The sequence below is a fragment of the Sebastes umbrosus genome, chromosome 13 (assembly GCF_015220745.1).
Source record: "Sebastes umbrosus isolate fSebUmb1 chromosome 13, fSebUmb1.pri, whole genome shotgun sequence".
NCBI lineage: Eukaryota > Metazoa > Chordata > Actinopteri > Perciformes > Sebastidae > Sebastes > Sebastes umbrosus.
The window spans coordinates 10,904,776-10,925,794 of NC_051281.1; the positions used below are offsets into that span (position 1 = coordinate 10,904,776).

General features: G+C 41.9%; 1 protein-coding gene across 7 annotated transcripts in view; it reads right to left on the reverse strand.

Annotated features, from left to right (window-relative positions):
- Nucleotides 1-21,019, reverse strand: part of epha3 (eph receptor A3) — a 142,915-nt gene that overhangs the window by 73,640 nt on the left and 48,256 nt on the right. For 4 of the 7 annotated variants that reach the window (XM_037789169.1, XM_037789170.1, XM_037789168.1 and 1 more), the window contains 2 exons: nucleotides 17,941-17,952; nucleotides 16,475-17,135 (listed from right to left, as the gene is read on the reverse strand). In XM_037789169.1, the coding sequence (XP_037645097.1) occupies nucleotides 16,475-17,135; nucleotides 17,941-17,952 (673 nt within the window). The remainder of the gene's footprint in view (nucleotides 1-16,474; nucleotides 17,136-17,940; nucleotides 17,953-21,019) is intronic. The other 3 variants (XM_037789171.1, XM_037789174.1, XM_037789172.1) reach the window with 1 other exon arrangement.

The following is a 21,019-nucleotide window of genomic DNA, read 5'->3' on the forward strand; positions in this document are numbered from 1 at the left end:
GAGCTGTCATCCTCAACCCATCCATACACACACACCGGCACACACACTTGAGAACCAGTGGTGTACATGAGGCCTCTTGATCAGGAACTTGCAATTGCCCAAAAACATATTATTTAAAGTTATTTTATCATACAGATTGTTACAAGTTATTCAGTTTAAACCAGATGAAACATGGCTACGTATTGTGTAGTGATTGAATAAATAAATATATCATATCAGCGGTGTAGAAACTGGTATCCAGGTTCACATCGGTATATCTGTTTGCAGCAACAGCAGGGAATCACGCAGGAGGTCTTTGCATTAATCAGTGAGATTCCTCTAACGCTCCTTGAGGCTTTGCACTTTGGCATCGCCTCCAGGTGCTGAAATTGAACACTTAATAGCAAAAGACCAGCAGAGCGGAAGAAATGGGAAAATTGGTCGGTTGTATCGCGAGGCGTGGGCCGCGCTACCTTCACCTTGACAAATGCCTGGTGCCATCCATTTGAACAGGGAGAGATGAAGGGAAATGAATCGGAGGAGGTGGGAAATCTGTGGATGATGAGTACAGTAATCTTGTTGGACACCGCTGTCTACCATTTCTCTCTGCTCGTCTTCAGACCGCTTCTAACCTTCCATGCATATTTGTGTGTGTATGTGTGTGTGAGAGAGAAAGAATGTGTGAGCGAGTGTGTGTAATTTGTAAGAAAGGTCAGTGCTCATCTCCACAGTATCCCCCAACCTTTAAAGGTTGGATCCTTTATCCTGGTATAAGTGACACTTTATTCCAGCCTCTTCAAGAGGAGAGCCTGGGACAAAGACAGAGAGAGAGGCCTCTGTAGCATGAAACATTTTTGGCACTCAAACACTTGTTGACACACAGTGTTGGTATTCATAAAGCCAATGTGGGGCTAAAACAGTGGGGCTTACTTAGAATCATTGAGCTTTCCCTTTACCAGAAACAACTCATTGATATCATGAACACAGCCTCTAACATTATAACTTTATTTCATACCAATTATTTTTAACATCACCATTGAGACCCAGCAGTCTCCAAACAAAACAAACCACATTTACTCAGGCCTTCAGCTCTGGGACGGAAGATAAAAAAAATAGGAAAGTAAGGAGCAACAGATTTGAAATACCGGCTCAATGATAAGGAGATGTTTCTCATTTGTAATTTACATTTATAAATCAACTTGCATGTTAATTAAATATGTAGAAACCTAAGGGAGGTATAGATGTAACTTATGTTAAAGCATCATATGTAACAAACAGATAAAGAAAACAACTCCTAAGAGGTTTGTATGTGAGAGAAAGACACAGACAATGCATAGATAAGGTTAATGCATTTTCCATCAGAATTAATTCAGAAATATGATTATAGATGCATAAAGATTTATAGAGAATTGTTCATAATGTATCTGTACATGTATAGTGCCCCCACCCCATATAAAGATCAGTTGAGGTGGCTTGGCACTGGAAAACTTTAAAAAGGGATGTTGAAGAACCAGGTTGATAAGCAGGAGTAGTGCAAACAATTGTTATTTATTAATAAAAAATGTCCTGAAACAAAGGACAAAATGAACCCGAGAATTCCAATTGAAAACTAAAGAAGAAGAACACCAAACAAAAGAAAGCTGCAGCCTCACAGCAAGATGCCAACTCCATTTCCCTCCTTCCACTGCACTCTAATGAATGGGTGTTTATCTTCTCAACTTCACCTAATTAGAACCACCTGCCCAGGTAAGTAAAGGGTGAGCTAAACTGAACAAGCATCCAAATTCACACAGAATAAAGAACATAACTTTAATACAAGACCCCTAAGTTACTGCTGACATCTCAGTATGGGACCCATCCATACCAATGAGCACACCAAACATTATAGAGGTAATGGGTGCTAAGAGGACATAATGAGGCAGGCATGTTAACACTCTCCTCGATTGAGCTGCTGAGCCGCTGGTCCAGCTTGTGTCATTAATACACCTTAATTGATAATGCATCAAATAAACTGAAACATTAGACTGAAATTAATAAGTAAACAGACACAAAAGTGCTGATCATTTTGGGGGAACAGGGGCTAATGAAAAAGGAGAAAGGCATCCTTTTCACAATGCTTCTTATTATGCTGACACATGATGTCTAATGATGTAAATCTTGTGTAAATTGCATTTTTTCTTGATATCAAATGCAAAGGAATTGCATTCTTTGAGTTGTAGAAATTGGATGATTTAAAGGAGTTTGGTTGACAATTAATAAAGAAAGCATTTGAAGCAGTACTGTATCACACAGTAAAAGTTTTGTATAGATGCTGGGAATTGGTATTGGCAGGTGGAAACTAGTCTATTCAATTCTTATCTAGATTGTTTGATATGGTCAAAGACAGGCAAACACAGAAGTGGGGAAAGACACACACACACACACACACACACAGCTGCAGAGCGTTAAGGTTGTCCGGTGTGGTCTAGCGGTGCAGTCTCCATGCTTGGCTGCTCTGGGCATGCTCTGTTGTGTTTGGCATTCAGAGTGCAGGGAGAGCTAAAGGCCTGATCACTGAGGCCTGACCGCTTTTAATCAGCGCACACAAACTGACACACACTCATATGCATACACAACAGAAGTACATATCTGGCACTCAAATGACCCTCTTCTCTCTCTCTCACAGATGCATACATTCACAGGCGTCCACTTTGCACACACCAGAGGGCATGTCATTCCCATCTGACACCATTTCTAAGTCAACCGCTGTGGCTGAAGGTAAAATGTCACCACTCTGCTTCTTGCTGGGGCGGCTAGGGGATAGCTGGAGTATGCAATAAATGAGTGCAGGGACCTTTTCCTTTATCTCTATCAAATGTGGGAGTAGGGAGAGTCAAGGATGCATGTAGTCTGAGTCTATGGATCATTTCAGAGAGACGGCACACTTCTACGGGGCCACAAGCAGAGAAATACTGTAAGTCCTCTTGAGATGGATTACTTCATTGAGTGTCTGTTCACATAACGGTGTGTGTGTGTGTATGTGTGTGTGTGTTTTAGCAATGAGTGAATGGAGTCCACTGACATCAGATTGCTTAATTTCTTTGCAGTTAAAGGAGGTACAGTCCTGCATAATTCATGAAAGATATATGTTTTTTGTCCAGTGCCTCCAAGCCAGCGGAGAGAAGCACAGTCTATACAGCTGATGTAGGTGTCCCAATAAACTTTGCAGTCAGATGTGTCTTGTGCCCATGAGCCATCTTTACTCCAGAGTTCACTTCACTGAGCTCCGTCACTGGGAGTGAAGCCAGCGACCACAAAAAGAAAGGTCACTCCAGCTACTCGTCTCCACTCCATGGCATCATTTTTCCAGGCACAAGTTAAGGCTGAGGTCACATTTGATGGTCACAACAAAAATTGACCTGCAACTCAAAGACCTTTAGTGGCTCAACTCTCTCCTTACAACAGCCTAAAATAGCCGGTGCAACAAACGGGTGCTCACATTGACCCTTGTAACCACAAAAGGTGAAACAGTCCGCCTTCTTTCCTGTAGAGAACTAAAATGTTTACCTCCATGACACCCTTCATTAAGCTGCAAAGTCCAGATCTGTAAAAGCCTCTGTATATCCTTACAGGTGTTTTCAGTTAATGTGAATGATGAGACGTCTTCTCAGGACTGTGTGGGCGTGTATAGACGACTTGAGGGACATCTTCCTGAGTCTCTTGTAAGCTTTGCTGAACCTGTTAGGGCGGAACAAATTATACCTTTCTCCTCCTTATTGGTGGATGAAGATTTGTGACCAAATAAATTCCCATCAGTGCTCCGGCCCACTTTCAACCTGAGCAGAGGTCTAATCAGCCTGAATAACTGAAAACACCTGGTTGGGTTTAAAATGAAAACAGAAGGTGCATCTTGGCCACAGGGAGTCTGACTCCCACCATAAACAAACCTGAATTAATGCCAATATACTTCTACTACTTTCACTGTATGAAGCCCAAATAGATCGGAGCAGCTAGTACCCCACACTGCCAGAGAGTCTCCTACAGGATGCAGTCAGTCATAGTGTGCATGAAAAGAGTGCAATAGAAATGTGACCACCTTAGGGCCTGTAACTGGACCTGAAAACTCAAGTGCAGCCTTTTCACAGCCTTTCATTCCAGTCCTTGAAAAGGCAGGATTTTTAAAACTCGCCTCTGACCAGGTTCCTTTGATCCATTCCAGCCTGCTCATGGGTCAAAAAGGGGAACACAGTTGACAGACAGCCAGTTCACCCCGAGGCTGTGCCAGAGCAAAACGTACATACAGTTTGGGAACTCTAGAAGTTGATGTCTTAATGGATAAATGGAGACAGGAGGACATTTGAATGTACGAGTGGTCGGTGGAGGATTGGTTTGACAAACGTAAGTGAACGCACAGAACGAGTTAAAGCACATTTCAGCATCATAATATGTGTGTGTGTGTGTGTGTGTGTGTGTGTGTGTGTGTGTGTGTCAGTGAGAAGCGGTTCCTGCTGTGGTAAGCACTTTATCTTCCTTTCCTCACCTCTGCTCACTTCTGGTTTTCTAATGACCTGTATATATTGACAGACATGTCTCTCACACTTATGTCGTGCACTTATTCTCTCCTTCCTTCTCTCTCACACACACACACACACACACACACACACACACACATGCAAACCCACACAGATCCCAGAGGAGCTCAGAAGCTTCACTTCCTGCAGACCTGATTAAGATGGAGGACGCAAAACAATAAAAACACCAAGGTTGCTAAAGCAAGGTCAACAACAGACACAGGTACAAGGGAATAAACATACTCCAAAAAATAAAAAGCAGCTGAGGTAAACCACGGATCAGTTGATTAGTTCCCAGCTTCCTCTTTTTTTAAGGTTTCTGGAGCTTGCTGAGACCTACAACCATAAATATACACCATACTGCACATTGATATTTTGTATATAGGGCAGATGCAGCATGAAAATGTATATGAATGAAACGATAATTTGCAAGACATTTAGCGTGCAATGAGAACACTCTTGCTTTTAGCGTGTAATTTGTACGACACGTAGTATTGACTGCAACGTATACACATCCGCGTAAATACGCTACGCTCAGAGCTAGTGATGTAGAATAAAAAAGTGAGAAAGACAGCTTATGATGGGCGAGAGAGGAGGTGGATGGGTACAAAAAACACAGGACTTTCAAACAGGAGACCGGTGTTTTATTTTGTAAGTTACGTTAGTGGCGTTAGTGACACGTTTTCCGTACTTATGTTACTTTGTTTCCATACATATTTTACTTAATTTACATACTTATTTTAAGCCCAACCATGCTGTTTTTGCTAAACCTAACTAAGTGGTTTTGTCGCCTAAAATTAAGTATGCACAAATGACGCACAGAAAGCCTAAAATATGTCCTTGTGACATGCGGAATGTCCTTGTAATGTCTTGCCATTCATACACCTTCCTGTGATGCCTGGTGTGAAGATGTGTTGCATAGTAAATTATGGAGCTAACTTTTGACAAAATAAAAATCTCAAGTGTCTTTGTACATCACTAACCAGTAATCTTAACTTATTTTGCACTCTGGGCTGCATTAGTGGCTGGTCAAAACAATAAGTGATGCCTTAGTATCACCAACACTATCTTCATCATTTAAAACGTAAAGGAATGTCAGACTTCAAATATAATATGAGCATGAAAAATCACCCTACAATACCCCAGCATGTTAAGTTTGTGGGTGACTGCTTGGACTTTGATTGATTTGTGTCAGATCATTTAGCATTAGAGCAAAGGGTCGGTGCTGTCAATGCAGAAATTGAATAGATAAAAAATCCCTCAAAAACACAGTGACAATTTTTGTTTCTTTCTACAGATGAGTGCAGCAGTTCTAACGTGTCACTGCATCAATGGTTGCTGTCTATGTGGTAACTGGCTAAGGCCTCGCTGCAGCATCGCCGCTAGACTTCCATGCTGTGCCCTGACTCTCAAAAGCGCTAAAACAGACATCGCTTTGCTTTGCTTGGCTGTCATTAAAGAGTGCAGTGTTTGTTGAGACGGAAAGGTTGTTATACGCTGACATCTGTGATGCAGCAGCACAGCGAGATCAGACAGCTGCTGGAAGACAGACATTTATGTGGCGACGCTTGGGTTTTTCAATCTGAAATGACACTGAACGCATCGCAGCCGTACAATGAGATGATGCTTGTGACAGCTACTCGCAATGTCACTATACATGCCTACAGGACGTGTTTAGATAAGTGAGACACTTGACAGCCGCAGCCCCTAGATGTGTCTGAGGTTACAGCTGAGGGCATCTTCAGCACCAAGGACAGCAGACATCACACACCATAGATTCACAGTAATAGGCCTGTTTTATATTATTCAAAGGGTTACACTGTATACTAGGGCTGTCAAGGTTAACGCGATAATAACGCGTTAACGCAAATTTGTTTTGACGCCACTAATTTCTTTAACGCATTAACGCAACTTGTGATATTTAGTTTGTACAGGACTCAGTTTTATAGCTAGAGTGAAGATACTGGCATCATATGAAACTAGGAAAACCTAAGGAGTTCATCGGTACCAACCATGTCATATTAGCTTGTCACAAAGGAGGTTAAAAAACCTCCAAACTTATGCTAAATTTTGGCGTTTGCCAAACAAGTTTGCCATGTTGTGATTTGAGCGTATTCATGCTAAGTGCAGTACCTGTGAGACTTTCTGGACAATATTTGTCATTGTTTTGTGTGTTGTTAATTGACTTCCAATAATACATATATTTGCATAAAGCAGTATATTTGGCCACGCCCGTGTTGATAAGAGTATTAAATATTTGACAAATCTCCCTTTAAGGCACATTTTGAACAGATACAAATGTGTTATTAATTTGCAATTAATCGTGATTAATTATGGACAATCATACGATGAATCACGATTAAATATTTTAATCGATTGACAGCCCTATTATATACAATGTAATATAAGCTTACATTGAATATATATATCTTATAGTAGTAGTAGTGAGTTGAGTAAGAGTAGTGTTATGATTAGGTTCTTTAAAAGGTTATGGCTGCATTCTATGGCCCTCCAACTACCTTTGTGTGCCGTCATTTAAACTCCATCCCCTGCTGAAGACATCAAAGCAATAATACAGGCTAGAGAGTTGTGAAATGAAACACTGATAGTAGAAAACGGCAGTAATAGAAAGTGAGGAGAAAAAAGGTAAAATGCAAATGAGCTGTTGATTATGATGTAGACCAGCCAGAGTCTCTAGAAGTAATTGCAAGAAATAACTGATGAAGCTGTTCGCCCTACAAAATAATGTTTTTAGAATCAATTATTCAAAAGCAGTTTTGTAATGTTTCATGTTTTCATCTGTTTTAATGTGAAATAAATGTAAAACTGGGAGGAATAAGCTCAACTGATGACTTAAAATCACTACTGCATTACAGTAACACTAAATATTTATATACTATTTATTTATTTCTGTAAATTATTATATACTATTTATATTTTATCTTGTGATTTGTGTCTTCAAGTTGTGGTGGAACATTTTCTTTTTTCCATCAGCCAACTTACTGGAACATTTAAGAGTAATGCACTCAGGAAAAGGATTAGCGGAGCACCGCTGACAAAAAAAAAAAGAATAAATAAAAAAACAGACATGTCAGCCTCTGCGGATGGTGAATTGATAGCGGTAACGTCACAAATCACAAAACAGGCACTCTGCGCCAGAGAGTTTTCAGCGGGGGTCTGTATCCCGGTGACAGCTCGCTTTCTTACTCTCTCCCCTCTCTCCTCTCTCCTCCCTCCTCCACCTCCCTCTCCAGCTTGCTCCCTCTCATCTATCAAGAATGATGGAGTGACTCCCCTGTCCTACTCCCCTGTTACATTACATGTGTATCCAAACATCCACCGTGTCTGTCAAACAGGACGTGTCCCGCGGTGTCCATCCCTCTGTCCTTCCCTGTCCACCGACACGCACGCGTTCACACACATGTACGCACACACTAGTGATGTCCCAAGGTGATCGTCCGTCAGTGTTAAGCTGCGCTAGTCAGCTGAATGTGTGGAAATGCACAGAAGCCCACAAACACATATACGTATAAATTATATATGTGTGTTCTTTTCTTTTTCTTATTTTTATTTTTTGCATACTGCATGCACACCATGTCTTTGTGTGCAGTACAAACCCTCGCAAGTACACACACATACACAAAGACTGACCACTGTGAAGTGGTCTTGTCAACTGGCAGGGGCCTCTCCAACAAATAAACACCCCATCTATCTATCCCCTCTCTTTCTGGCATCGGCCTGGCTGGGCGTGGGTGTGTGCGTGCATGTGGGTGTGTTTGTCTGTGTGTGTGTTAAGTTGAATTCCTGAGCCTGTGGTTACCAACAGCTTTGAAGTCCTAACAGCACCAGGGCCCCGGGGTGACGGGCTCACCCGCCACCCCCAGCCTGCGCTGGAAGGCCCATAAAGAGAAAAGCAAACAGGCCATAATACCCCGAATGAACAAACCTTTCCTGCATCTTTGGCCGCAGCCTCCTCCTTAGCCCTGCATGCCAGGAACACACACACACACACACACACAGGCACACACACACTGACACTGCATCAGAACACTACAGTATGAGATACAGAAGTACATGGTTTTAAGAAGGACTGAAATACAAACATACATACACTCATGCAGTCCTTCAATCTGCATGCACAGCAATGGATGGTCATATGAATACGCTCTCTCTATCCTCTTCCTCACTCTCTTGTGCATGAAGGTATACTCTCTCACACCAAGCTGTTCTCACACACTGTCCTAGCTATACCTATGAAAAGTAAATGCACTGTAATTCGTATACATCCTACAAAATCAATTCATATGTAATCCATGCAATTATGAAGGAGGAAAGAGTGGGGATCGCCATGTAGGGAGGAGGTCGGGTGGATGAGTGGCTTAAAAATCACAGGACTTTCACCCAGTAGACCGGCGCTCGTACCCCGTGTGAAACCAGAAGTCAATGTTGATTTATTTGTCACGTAACTTCCATACTTAAGTTACGCCAATTCCGTAGTTATTTTAACCCAAACCGCAATTTGTTTCCTAAGTAGTTTTTGTCGTGTAACTTCTGTACTGAAGTTACGCTACTTCCGGCGTGGCGTAACTTAACTACGAACTTTCCAAATCCCAACTAAGTAGTTTTCTTGCCTAAACCTAATTTAAGTCATTTTCTAAACTTAACTAAGTGGTTTCCTGTGAAGATACAAGTTTATTGGAGAAACTGGAGAGGAAGTTGACGCTGGACATACATAGGAAAATGCACAAAAAATGAGGAATAACTTTTTGTAAGATATCATACGAACTGTTGTATGAGGATATGTTGCCCACACATACAGACACACACACACATGCATACACTATACATATATGAGCATACAACATTATTGCTGAGTTGCCTTGCTTAGTGAGTAATTCCTGCCTTTGGACTACAGCTGAATGGTGTCTCTAATTATCTCTTTCTCTCTCTCTCTCTCTCTCTCTCGCTCTCACTCTCTCTCTCTCTCTCTCTCTCTCGCTCTCTCACTCTCTCTCTCTCTCTCCCTCTCTCCCTCTCTCCCTCTCTCTCTCTCCCTCCCTCCCTCCCTCCAGTCAGATTTCCCTCCCGGCTGCTGTGTTGTGTAGTGGGAGTCAGTGTGATTGCTGCAGGCATCTCGGCATGCTTTAATTAGCTCAGGTTTTTTTTCTTTTTGCACATCAAGGTTATGGAAGATCCTCAAAAAGTCAAACAGTACTAGGGGGACTGAAAATTCGGGCAACGGTGGAAACAGTATGAAATAAAAAAATGAACATAAATAGATCAGCTTGAACTGAGGATGCACTTCTAAACAGTAACTGCATGCACACCTTGAGTGCATGGATTCCCTTTTGCCCTAAAGTATGTTCAGCCACAACACGTTTGCTTACAAGTGAATAAAGGCGGGGTAACAGAGGGAGATCCAATGCAGCTTGACACATATGAGGTGAATGTCAGAGGTGGGGACTCCCCAAAAATCCCAAAGATATTCCCGAAGAGTTTAAACTTTCTCCAGAGAGAGCGCTCAGTTGCCGCTGCCAAAGAATTATGCGCCTCTGCTGTTTGAGATGGGACACTATGATTTCAGGAGTAAAAAAATTAAATAACGTCTGTACTTTTGCATTCAGCAAATGTTGTATGGTGTAGTGTTAACATCATAATTCAAGACCTTTCTCACTGGAGCACTCAATCCAGGCCTTGTGCTTTATTCTAGCCTCTCCTCTCCTTTTCAGCTCCAAAAAGGCGAGATGCCAGGCAGCACACAGCCAAAAGGCTGCGGCAGAGAAAGCCTCCACTCTAAGCTAAACTGACAACAGAGGAGGAGACTGATGCAATGGAACAGTAGTGTTAGAGCAGAGCCGGGTACAGTATAACACTTCATGCACCCAAACACACACACACACACACACACACACACACAGAGGACAGAATGAACTGATGTGATCGCCTGGATTGGCTATGAAAATGTGTGTGTGGCGGAAGTATGTATGAGTAAAACCGGCTCTCAACAACAACTATGGAGGTGAACTGAACGCCTAACAGTAACAAGCTATTGTTATACTCTGCTAGACTGTGCAGCTCCCATTGTGAATGTGTGCAACTTCGGTAGCTGTTGTGTAGCAGGGGGCCGCTGGAAAAAGAAACAATGGCTCAGAAGACTGGATAAATAAAGGCTACAATACACAAGTGCACACACTGAGAAACAAATATAATAATGCAAAAACATACATTATTTGGCAACAAAAAAAAAGGATCTGTGATGTACATTAGCCTGTTTCTGGATTAGAAATACTGTCATTGTAATGGAGAGGATGTGGTGTGTGTGTGTGCGTAGAGCTGACATGTTCTTGTGGAGAGCCCGGCAGTTATATAATGGCCAACACAAACAAACAGAGCTCTTCCAAGGGACCAGAGGAGAGCCAATAGCTCCATGAATTCACAGCACTCAGCCTCAACAGTCTGGCAGAACAAATATACAAAAAACAATGTGGGTGATGAGAAAAATAAGAAGGAAAAAGTAAGTAAGCATAGCCGTGGGGCTTCTACAGTGCTGCTGGATCTCCTCTGATTTTATTAATTGGCCTGAATGGGTATTTGATCAATGAATATTCCAAGCAGAAACCAAATCCAAAAAGTTTAGCATTGAGTTTCATTTGTCTGGAGAAAGAAGACAACATATGTGGCTCACAAAATGATTCGAATCCCAACTTGAATCCCTTAAAAATACATTAACTGTAAAAAACATGGGTGTATAATATTAATAATAATAATATTCATTAATAATATTCATTGGATAGCAGCAGTGTCTTTTAAAATAAACAGTAAGTTGCATTAAAGGGTCTCTGATCACTAGGGGGCAGATACCCCAAAACAATCTTACAAAAACATATCTAGCAGAAACAGAGCAACACTGGCATCCAGAGCTGTGTATTGGCAAGAATCTGGCGATATGATACATATCATGATAAAGGGGTAACGATTCAATATATTGCAATAGTGTAAGCAGGGCGTTATATTGCGATTTTTTAAATAGAATTTAGGAAAACTGTCATAGTATAAAGAACACCCAGAAATACACCATTTTAGAATAGGCTAAAACAACAAATGTATACTGCATGCAGAAAAATACATGTTTTTTGCCCCACACTGCATGGGATTAGCATAAACGGGGCATGTCTGTAAAGTAGAGACTCGTGGTTACCCGTAGAACACATTTTCATTCACATGTCTTGAGGTCAGAGGCCAAGGCACTCTTGTTAAAATCATCATGCCAGTTTTCCCTCGCCAAAATTTAGCGCAAGTTTGGAGCATCATTTAGCCTCATACAGTGTTTTGGAGAATCAATGCACTATAAAATAATATAATATCACAATACTCCTACCCTACTGGCATCCCTTAAGTTCAATATTTACTGGTATTGTAGCTCTGGTGTGGTCTGACCACTCCTTTTTTGCACAGCCTGCACTGGATTTCCATAATTCTTCCTCAACCCTAGGGACCAGCAGACCAAAACAATGAGATGAAATCGTGATAGAGACTCATTGGCAGTTTCAGCAAACCCCAATAACATTACAGGGAGACATTTATTTCATCGTTGAAGCTGAATACTGCTTTGCTTCAAATCAGAAGATAAAATGGATGCTGAATCATCCAAGAGACCTGGGCTTATAAGCATTTCATTGGTCAGGTCGACGTAGACTTGCGTGACAAAGCCAATGAAAGATGTATAATGTGTCTGCTTGAAAGCCAAGCATGTCTGCGCATGAGGGCAGCAGCTAAATCACTTAAGCGAGAGAGTGAAGAGTGATATAAAACATTCGACAGGAGATAGACGGCGGCGGGCTTTGAACCGGCGGCCAAGACCATCAGCGACGGGGGTGAGCGGAGAGAGAGAGAGCGAGAGAGAGAGAGAGAGAGAGAGGAAGGGAAGAAGGAGAGGAAGTAAACAAGGAGAGAAAGGCCATGCTATTTGGAAAATGCAATCATCATAAACAAATCATTTTAGAACGTGTATCATCAGTGCAAAATTGTCTATTAGAAATTAGAAATCTTTACGTTATAGTGTCTTAAAACTTGGCAAAATAGCATTTAATGTCTCTTCTTCTACTTATAATAAGATATGGTAACTAATCCAGCAACTCAGGCTTAAGTAGGCTTGAGTATATGTGTCGCTGCGTCTGTGTATATGGATTTACTGTATATGTGTCATTATAATAAGCATTATGGTACTGGCAAGTTTGAGGATTGTGTGTCTTGATAAATCCAGTAAGAATGTAAACCTGGGTCTCTCCGCGACGTACAGCAGAACAGCTGCCTGCATTTGCAAAGCACACACACACACACACACACACACTGAAACTCGACAGACAGACATCCGTTTGCTGTTTTAGGATCAAATTAGGGTTGCAGGAATTTCACACTGATGGTAGATAGGAGTTAGTTCACCTGCTCCAGTCCGTTCTAATGACAGATGAAAGACTGACTTAGCGAGATTAGATCTGGCCTCACATTCTCCATGGAAAGGCCGAAGCCCGCTCACAAAACATACAGTAATCCAGACGATGACGGACGCGTCCATTCGCCTGAAAAAACGCCACATCCACTCGCTGCGTTTCTCGCTGACAAAAGATCCGATGACATCTGCTCTGATATGGATGATGAAATATCCAAATATGCTCACAGCAATATACACTGCATCCTGTGAAATATGTAACGCAGCCACACACACCGACACACATGCAGACACACTCTCATAACAGCAGCTCACACACGGTGTCCCCATTGCCGAAGCCAGACAGAATTTGTGTGTTCTTTTGAAGGCGCCACTGAAAAAACATCCTTGCGTTCACAAACAATTCTGGCTATACACACAAACACACACACACACACAGAGCGAGATAATGACAGTCTAATACTAGAGTGTATTCTATTAAAGCCCTTAAACACACTTCGGAGTCTGTGTAAACAAAGGCAACTGCTCTCATACTCTCTCTCGCTTCCTCTCTCACTCACAGACACACACATACTCATAGAGCAGAGCCTTAGGTAAACGGAGGATGCTGCTCCGAGGTGTTCGGTCAAAGAAAACAAAGCATGAAATATTCAGTGAAGGCGCTCCATCCATATCTGATTTAGAACAGTCAAAGCCAGCGACACCCAGTCCAAACACCAAACTCTGGGTCTTAAATCGACCTAACTGACAGCCTGCATGTTTAATTACTACATTATTCATTAGCTGAAATTGATTGTGTCTGTTTATTTTAAAGCAACAACAATGTAGGGAAGAGTATGTACATTTTCTTTCCATGTACAGCCAATGTAATACTAAATCAACAACCTTCTCTATGGAGTCATGGGGTAAAATATGACCAAGTGGGTCTGGGGCCCAGTATGTATCTGTGACATGTAAATACTTGAGAAACCACAGTTGAGACATCTGTTTCATTCTGTTTTATCTGGCTGCAGCACTGTAAATATGTTTTCATCATTCTTGCTATCTGTCTGTTCGGTGACCAAGCCCGCTTGCACTCATCTATCTGTTAACACAGAGGGCCTGGAGAGCGAGCCGCGCGCTGGGGCCCCCCGACGGCTGCACGCGGGGGCTATGGGGGCCTGTTGGTGCAGCTGTCCCACTCCGGGGTAACACAAGACCTTATTAGAGTCCATTAGACCTCTCTGAAACTAATAAGAGATTGTCAAATACATCCAAACATTCACACAATTCACAGAGGGGCAGGAAGTGAAAGGAGGGTGGTACGAAGGGGCGACAGGGGTCTGCCATTTGTCCACCCATTCTTGTATCTACAACTGTTGTCCTATCAAATTTGGGGGAAAAGGCTATATTAGTGATTGAAGCTGCCAATAATTTGTATTAAATTATATGATAAAATTGTATTTTTTCCATTTAATTTATTCATATCATTTGGATAAATATTTTTGGTATGTAGACATTGGACACTTAGAATTAAGAGTTCTGTGTCTTCAACACATCTTTTCAAGGAAAAAATAAGGTTGCAAAGCAAATGGTATCAGTCCAATGTCTGTCCCAATCTGTTTGCAATTTCTGCTCTCATCTGGACAGTGAGACAGGCTCGTCTGCAGTCCACGGCCCCAGAAAAAGAGCTTCCCTTGGCCCTGACAGCAGGCTCCTGACCTGGGACACTGCCTTTGATCTTTAATTAACACTGGGCAGTGGGCATGGCTCTGGAGAGGACAGAGCTGACGAACATGGGAGCATTTAGGGCCAGCTACAACAGCTATAGGACTAAGAGAGCTAAACACAAACTGCTTCTTTCTCAAACTTCCAACACGATTTCTAACTTTAAAGTCATTGTGGAACAGCCGCAGTGCAGAGGTGGCTGCTTTCAAACAGATGCTGCGTCTGACTTCTAAAGCAGAGTGAGGAGCTCACTGAAACTGTGAAAAGAGTAGTTCGATATGGACCACAGAAAGCAGCCACAATAAAGAGAAGGTGGGGGATTCATGGCAAACGCAAGAGCCTCTGTCTCAGCAGTTTTCTCTTTTGCATGGACAAACACATAAATAAGTGGAGCATTATAAGCAAATATATATCTCTTCTATGGTAATTTTATTATAGGTATCATTGTATATAAATACAGCATGTACTTTTACAACATTTACTTGAAGCAATAGTTAAACTACACACAAATGCGGCACACTATGAAAACACTTTTATGGAGCTGCTACACAGGATGAAGTACTGTACAGATGCAAAACATCTTGTTGCAGAAACGCTGATGAAGTAACTGCAACTGTAATTGATGAAAGATGTTACACCGGCCGCAGAAGCCACACACAGGAAATTTAATTTTGCAAAGTTATCTAGTTATGTTATGTCTGTGTGCATATACATGCAACTCTTTATAAAGAAAAAAAGTCAAAAATAAAGATACTTTTGGGAAGTTTATAACCCATTACACTGTGGATTTTAAATCAATCAATCATGCAAGGCTTTTTGTGACACTTAACCTTTGAACCCACTGGTTGCATGATCCCAAAGGGGATATAAAAGTTGTTTATTAAATGTCTAAGTAGGGGGGGTGAAATAAAGTGAAATGAAGAAGAACAAGGACAGTCAAAGGACACTTGGAATCAATAAACAAGTTGTCTGGAAAAAAAGCTGCATCTGGTAGTAGAACCCTCAGGTAATGGGTGTTTCACAGAGCTAAGTGTCAGTCCACTTCTGGAGCACCAGGAGACCACACAAACATCTTTGAGACTTTTTCGATTCTTTCCAATAACCAACCGGCTACAACTCAAATCAATCCCCCTGCAAAGCATGTGTGATGATGATGATGTCGCAGACAGTCTGAAAATGAAAGGCAAAGCCAGGCAGCCAGACGTATACTTTTTGGGCTTTTCCAACCACCTTCAAGGCGACAACAGGCTTTGGGGTGAGATCGAGTATCTCCAGACTCCAACGTCTGCCCACTCATGACTCCGCCAACACCCGCAACCATCACCGCAAATATTCCATTATTCACCATCCACTCCAGCCCACTCCTTTCTTCTGGGTTATCAGTCCCATCCCTGCTACTCTGGTTAAGATCTTCCCATAGCTAATGATGTGTCACACAGAAGATTACTATTGAACTACTGCACGCTGGCTGCACCATGCAGCTCAAAGACCTGGAGAACACATCACACACATGCATGGGAATACACATGTACAACACTGTGGGAGTCTTGGCTTCTTTTGAAGGTATCCCACATACACACACAACCACACACACATGTAGGTTGGACATCTGACATTAAAGATTCTGGGCTGACAGATATGAAGTGTGCCGGTCTTCTCATCAAACACGTAGCACACTTTGCGGCCTTGCAAACTTTACATTACATCACACTGTATTTTAAACAAGGACAAAAGAAAGTATGAGAGAACTGAGATATAAAATGCATGAAATAAAGAAGTGCTGTCTTACTTTGGCAGGTGTTGCTTCTCTCCTCGTACCCAGCGTTACATAGACACTTCCCAATAGGCACGAGCCACTCCCCCTCTGTGCTGCAGTACATTCGCGGCGGCTCCTCCTCTTTGGAGTGATTGACACATGAGCCTTTGACCTCCACCAGCGACTGGGAGTCCATGGGCACCGTGTCAGGGAAAGAGGCTAGATTCTTCACAATGTGTGGGCATTTCTTGAAGTAAACCCTCACTGAAACTAACGCTACGCAGGCGCCCACGTCCTGGAACGCCAGGTAGAAGCCCTTCTTGGTCATGGGACCCACCTCGCGCACCTCAGTGTTGAGCTTGAGGATGCGATCCCCGAGGTCCATTTGGGTGAAGCTCTCATCGGCGGCGATGGTGTCGATCTTAGTAAACTGGTGTTCTCTGAAGTGGCTGCCCTGGTCGTCGTCCGTCTCCAGGTAGAGGAGGTTGAAGGTCTCCTTGCAGGTGCCCAACACCAGCGGGATGGAGTTGCAGTCCCTCAGGGTGAACTTCAGCTCCACGTAGATCTTCTGGGCCGACTGGCGGGCGATCCAGTTGGTGCGGAGCCAGTTGTTCTGGCTGTACTCCATCACGTTGCAGACCTGGAAGGTCCTGATGGGAGTGTAGTGCTCATCCACCCCGCTGATCTCCTCCCACTGAAAAAGATGGAGAGATGGAGAGGTGGAGGACAGAAACAGAGGGAGACGAGACCACGTGCAAGAGAAAAAAGGTGGCAAATTTAAGGTAAAAGGAGAAGGAGGGGGTAGTGGAGGAAGAAGGTATATAAAAAAGATGCAAAGATAGGAGGAACAATTAGGGAGACAGGGAGCAAGGGGATAGAGGAAAAATAGGATTTAGGGTCAATGAAAAAAAGACCCAAAACATTGGAGAATAGAAGAAGAGGAAGGGGAAGGAAAGAGGGAATTTGGAGTCAGAGAAGGAGGAAGAAAGAGGAAAGGAGGGGCAGATAGCAGAGAAAAAAAATAAAGTTATCTCCACCCTGTAAGCATTACAGATGAATTATTTAGATTCACATTCACTCTTGCTGAATACTAAGCATCTAATAAACACTTAAGGGTGAAAAATCACACTACCAGATCTCTTGTAAATTACTCAAATTAATTATAAGCAAACTTGCTGCCTTTGCCAAATTGTCTCGATTACAACGCTGTGAAAATATCTCAGAGTAAAAGTGTGATTTCCCATCTCAATCCTACTGAATTTGCGCGAAGCTGCTTAATTGCTGTTAAATATTGGCAAAAATCTAATAGTGTATTTTTTTCCACCCTTTTACTAACATGTTTTATGTTCTCTACAAGTGAGGACTTTCAAGCTGCTGGTTATTTGCATCACAGTACTACTGCTACTGAAGGAAACGTGCTGAATCCACTATGGAACAAAAGAAGCTACGGAGTATAGACAGATGTGAGTGTATACCAGGAACGTTCGTGTCTATCTTACATTTTCCCTCCACTGGGAGAAAGCAATGAGAGGAGAGGAGAAAAAAAGAAAGCGGGGTCATTCCTTTTGAATTCAACACAGCGGGAAGACTCATTGATCATGCGCTTTGGCTTCGCTGTCCAGGCAATCAACACTGAATCGGAGCGATGATGAATGGGCAAACACCTGAAACACTGGGCTCATTGTGGTTAAAATGACAGTCATTAGAACGAATGGGCCTAAATGTGTAAATGTGTTTTTGTTTTTTTTTTCAGTCCGTGAAAATTCAGAATGGATGTATGTCTGAATGAGCAGTGCTTTCTTCAGAGAGAGAGAGAGAGAGAGAAAAATGCTTTCTGGGTAAGTGGAAACTGAATTATCGCTCCTTTCACACAAGCATTAATGGAAACATAAACCCACACACACATATACATTCACATAAGGCTCATGTGAAGTGTTTAAAGTCCCATAGCAGGCGGACACAGCAGGTGCTTTCAGCCTGAACACAGGAATTAATGACGAGCTAAGAAAGTGGAGGTTCTCTATTACATGGTTTTGTGTGCCTGTGTGTGTGGGTGTAAAGCATATCTGTGAGTGTGTGGCGTTCAAGGAGCTCTCAGGCTGAAGGATGGCCACTTGCTTTTCATCTCACAGTAAAGTTAATGAAACACCCCTCAAAGAGAGAGAGAGAGAGAGAGAGAATAAAGAAGGGAAAGGTAGAGAAAGTAAAAGAGATAGAGCTGAGAAAAGCAATAGGAAGAAGGGAGGGAGATAAAGTGAGAAGAAAATTGAGGGGAGGGATTCCATTGGTGTTTAGTCTCCCCCGTCATGCTTTCCCTGGCGTCACCTCATTCATCAGAGTGTAGTCGGAGCTCTCTATAGGTCTAACAATAACAGGGGAAAGTAGACACTATTGAGTGGGGCTAAATATAAAGAGGTGAAGCTAAACTTAACATTTCACCTCGCTTTACCCTCGAGTTTAATAACTTCACTCCAAATACATGTAGGACTAATGATGTGGTGACATGCAAACAAGATTTGATGATAGACTTTGACACAACAGAGAGCAGAGAGCTGCCACGATGATTAGTGACCCTGTTGACGTTATGTTTGATAAGACGATGTGCTTACATGAAAGTAATGAAAAGAAAGCATCCTAATCTGCTTCAGCTTTATATTTATAGTCATAGTTAAACAATGTGTTTCTGCCAGGATTCAAAAGCAGCATAACTGGGAATCTAACTTTTTTTGTGCAGATGTGATGCGTCACTGCTGTTGGTTACAAATTTTACCTGCTAAAAATACTCAATACAGAAATATACTGATTTACATTCTGTCTGGAAATACATGAAAAGGGCAACACGTGTCAATGAAGGTGTTTATACTCTAACCGTGTCACACAAAGTTGAAATGTGTGTGCAGAACCAAGATGTACAGCATATATTTAGTTGCAACTCCGTCTCATGGATATTGCATTTATACACTACTAATTAACAGCAGAAAATAAGTTTGAAGAGAATCGTAATGTTGCACAAACTATGTTTTTAATGAGGAAACATTTTAATGAAAGTATCTGTAAATTCGCAAAACTTTTGTTTTCCCTGTATATATCTGTTTGCGGCATTGAAGCTTGAAGCATGCTTAACGTTTTTTATGGTTATGTTCAGGCACACAAAGCGCTTGGCTATGATTAGAGAAAGATCTGGATGTGTTTACTTGTTTCTGCATTTGCCCAAAACCACAATCTTTTTCTAACCTTAACCAAAGTTCCTCTGAACTTAACTAAATGTGGAACTCAGGATGCATACCAAAGTCTTGCACTTTTTACAAGACCATACTTTAAAAAAGAAAAAAAAACATCACCAGTGAACATAATCCAGGCAACAATTATGTTTCTTCCAAAATATATTTGGCCAAACAAATGAAATGTGATTTCTGGAAGACAGGGTTGTTCTTTGCCTCTTACGAAAATGTACAATTTGATTACAAGTTATGTTTTATAGTTGAAACACGATAATGGCAAATAGCAGCTTGGCCATGTAAAAATGTGTAATATTATATAGCTGAAAAAATGCAATTTGTATTCCATTATATATAAAGCACACAGCATATGTGCAGTTATTGGAGGACCGGCTCTTTCTACCTCTGTATGATCTGCCATCTAATGAAAAACTTAAGAGGACGGAGCAAATGTAAATTGAGCAGACTTATAAGTACATACTCTGAATTGTACCTCATCTCACACCCACATCTGTTTCAAGAGCTTCTCCACTTATTGAGAACATTATTGTTGCATTTCATTGTGCCACATTTGATTTTCCGTCACTCTGAAAAGTAAAGCTACTCTGGCTAAATTGGTTTCTAACAGCACAAGTGGCCTGAGGGTGGAGGGCACAGTGTGTGCATTACTGTATATGTGCCTGTATATATTGAATTTGAAAGTGTGTGTGGACATGAACCATGTTTCACTCGCTGTCCTGTGCATGTGCATGTTGTGTTTCTGCATGAATGTGTGTGTGTGCATAATACTCAGTCTTTGCAAGCAGATGCCTGTGAGAGCTGCAGGATTTATGTCTTATGTACTTTCATGTCCACCAATATGATGCAAAACTGGGCTAAATTAATCTAAAGCGACTGCGAGTGATTGCTGATCTGCTTCAAAGCTGTCTTTGGGAGAGGTCTGAAGTTGGCCGAACACAAACACAGGGTTTCAAAATCAAACCCAGGTGTGTGTACACGTCTGTATGTATGTGTGTGTGTGTTAGGCGTACTATATCCTATTCCAGAGAAGATGACTTGACTTGAGCAAGTCTCTGCCAAAGTAAATGAGACCTCTGCTCCGACTCTGGAGGATAGCATCTATTACATGGAGCTATATCCTCTTCCTCATCTCCAAACATTACATCATACGAATGAACACTCTTGAATCACTTCCCTGGGTTAGTTGGCTAAGGCTTGTCTTCTGTCCTTCACTCGACAAGGAAGAAGAGAAAGTGAGGAAATAAATAGAGAATGTCTCAACATAATTATCCAGATCCAGAAAGCCCTGTTGCATATTGCATTGTATTGAATGGGCAATTGGGCAAAACTTTTTGGGTTA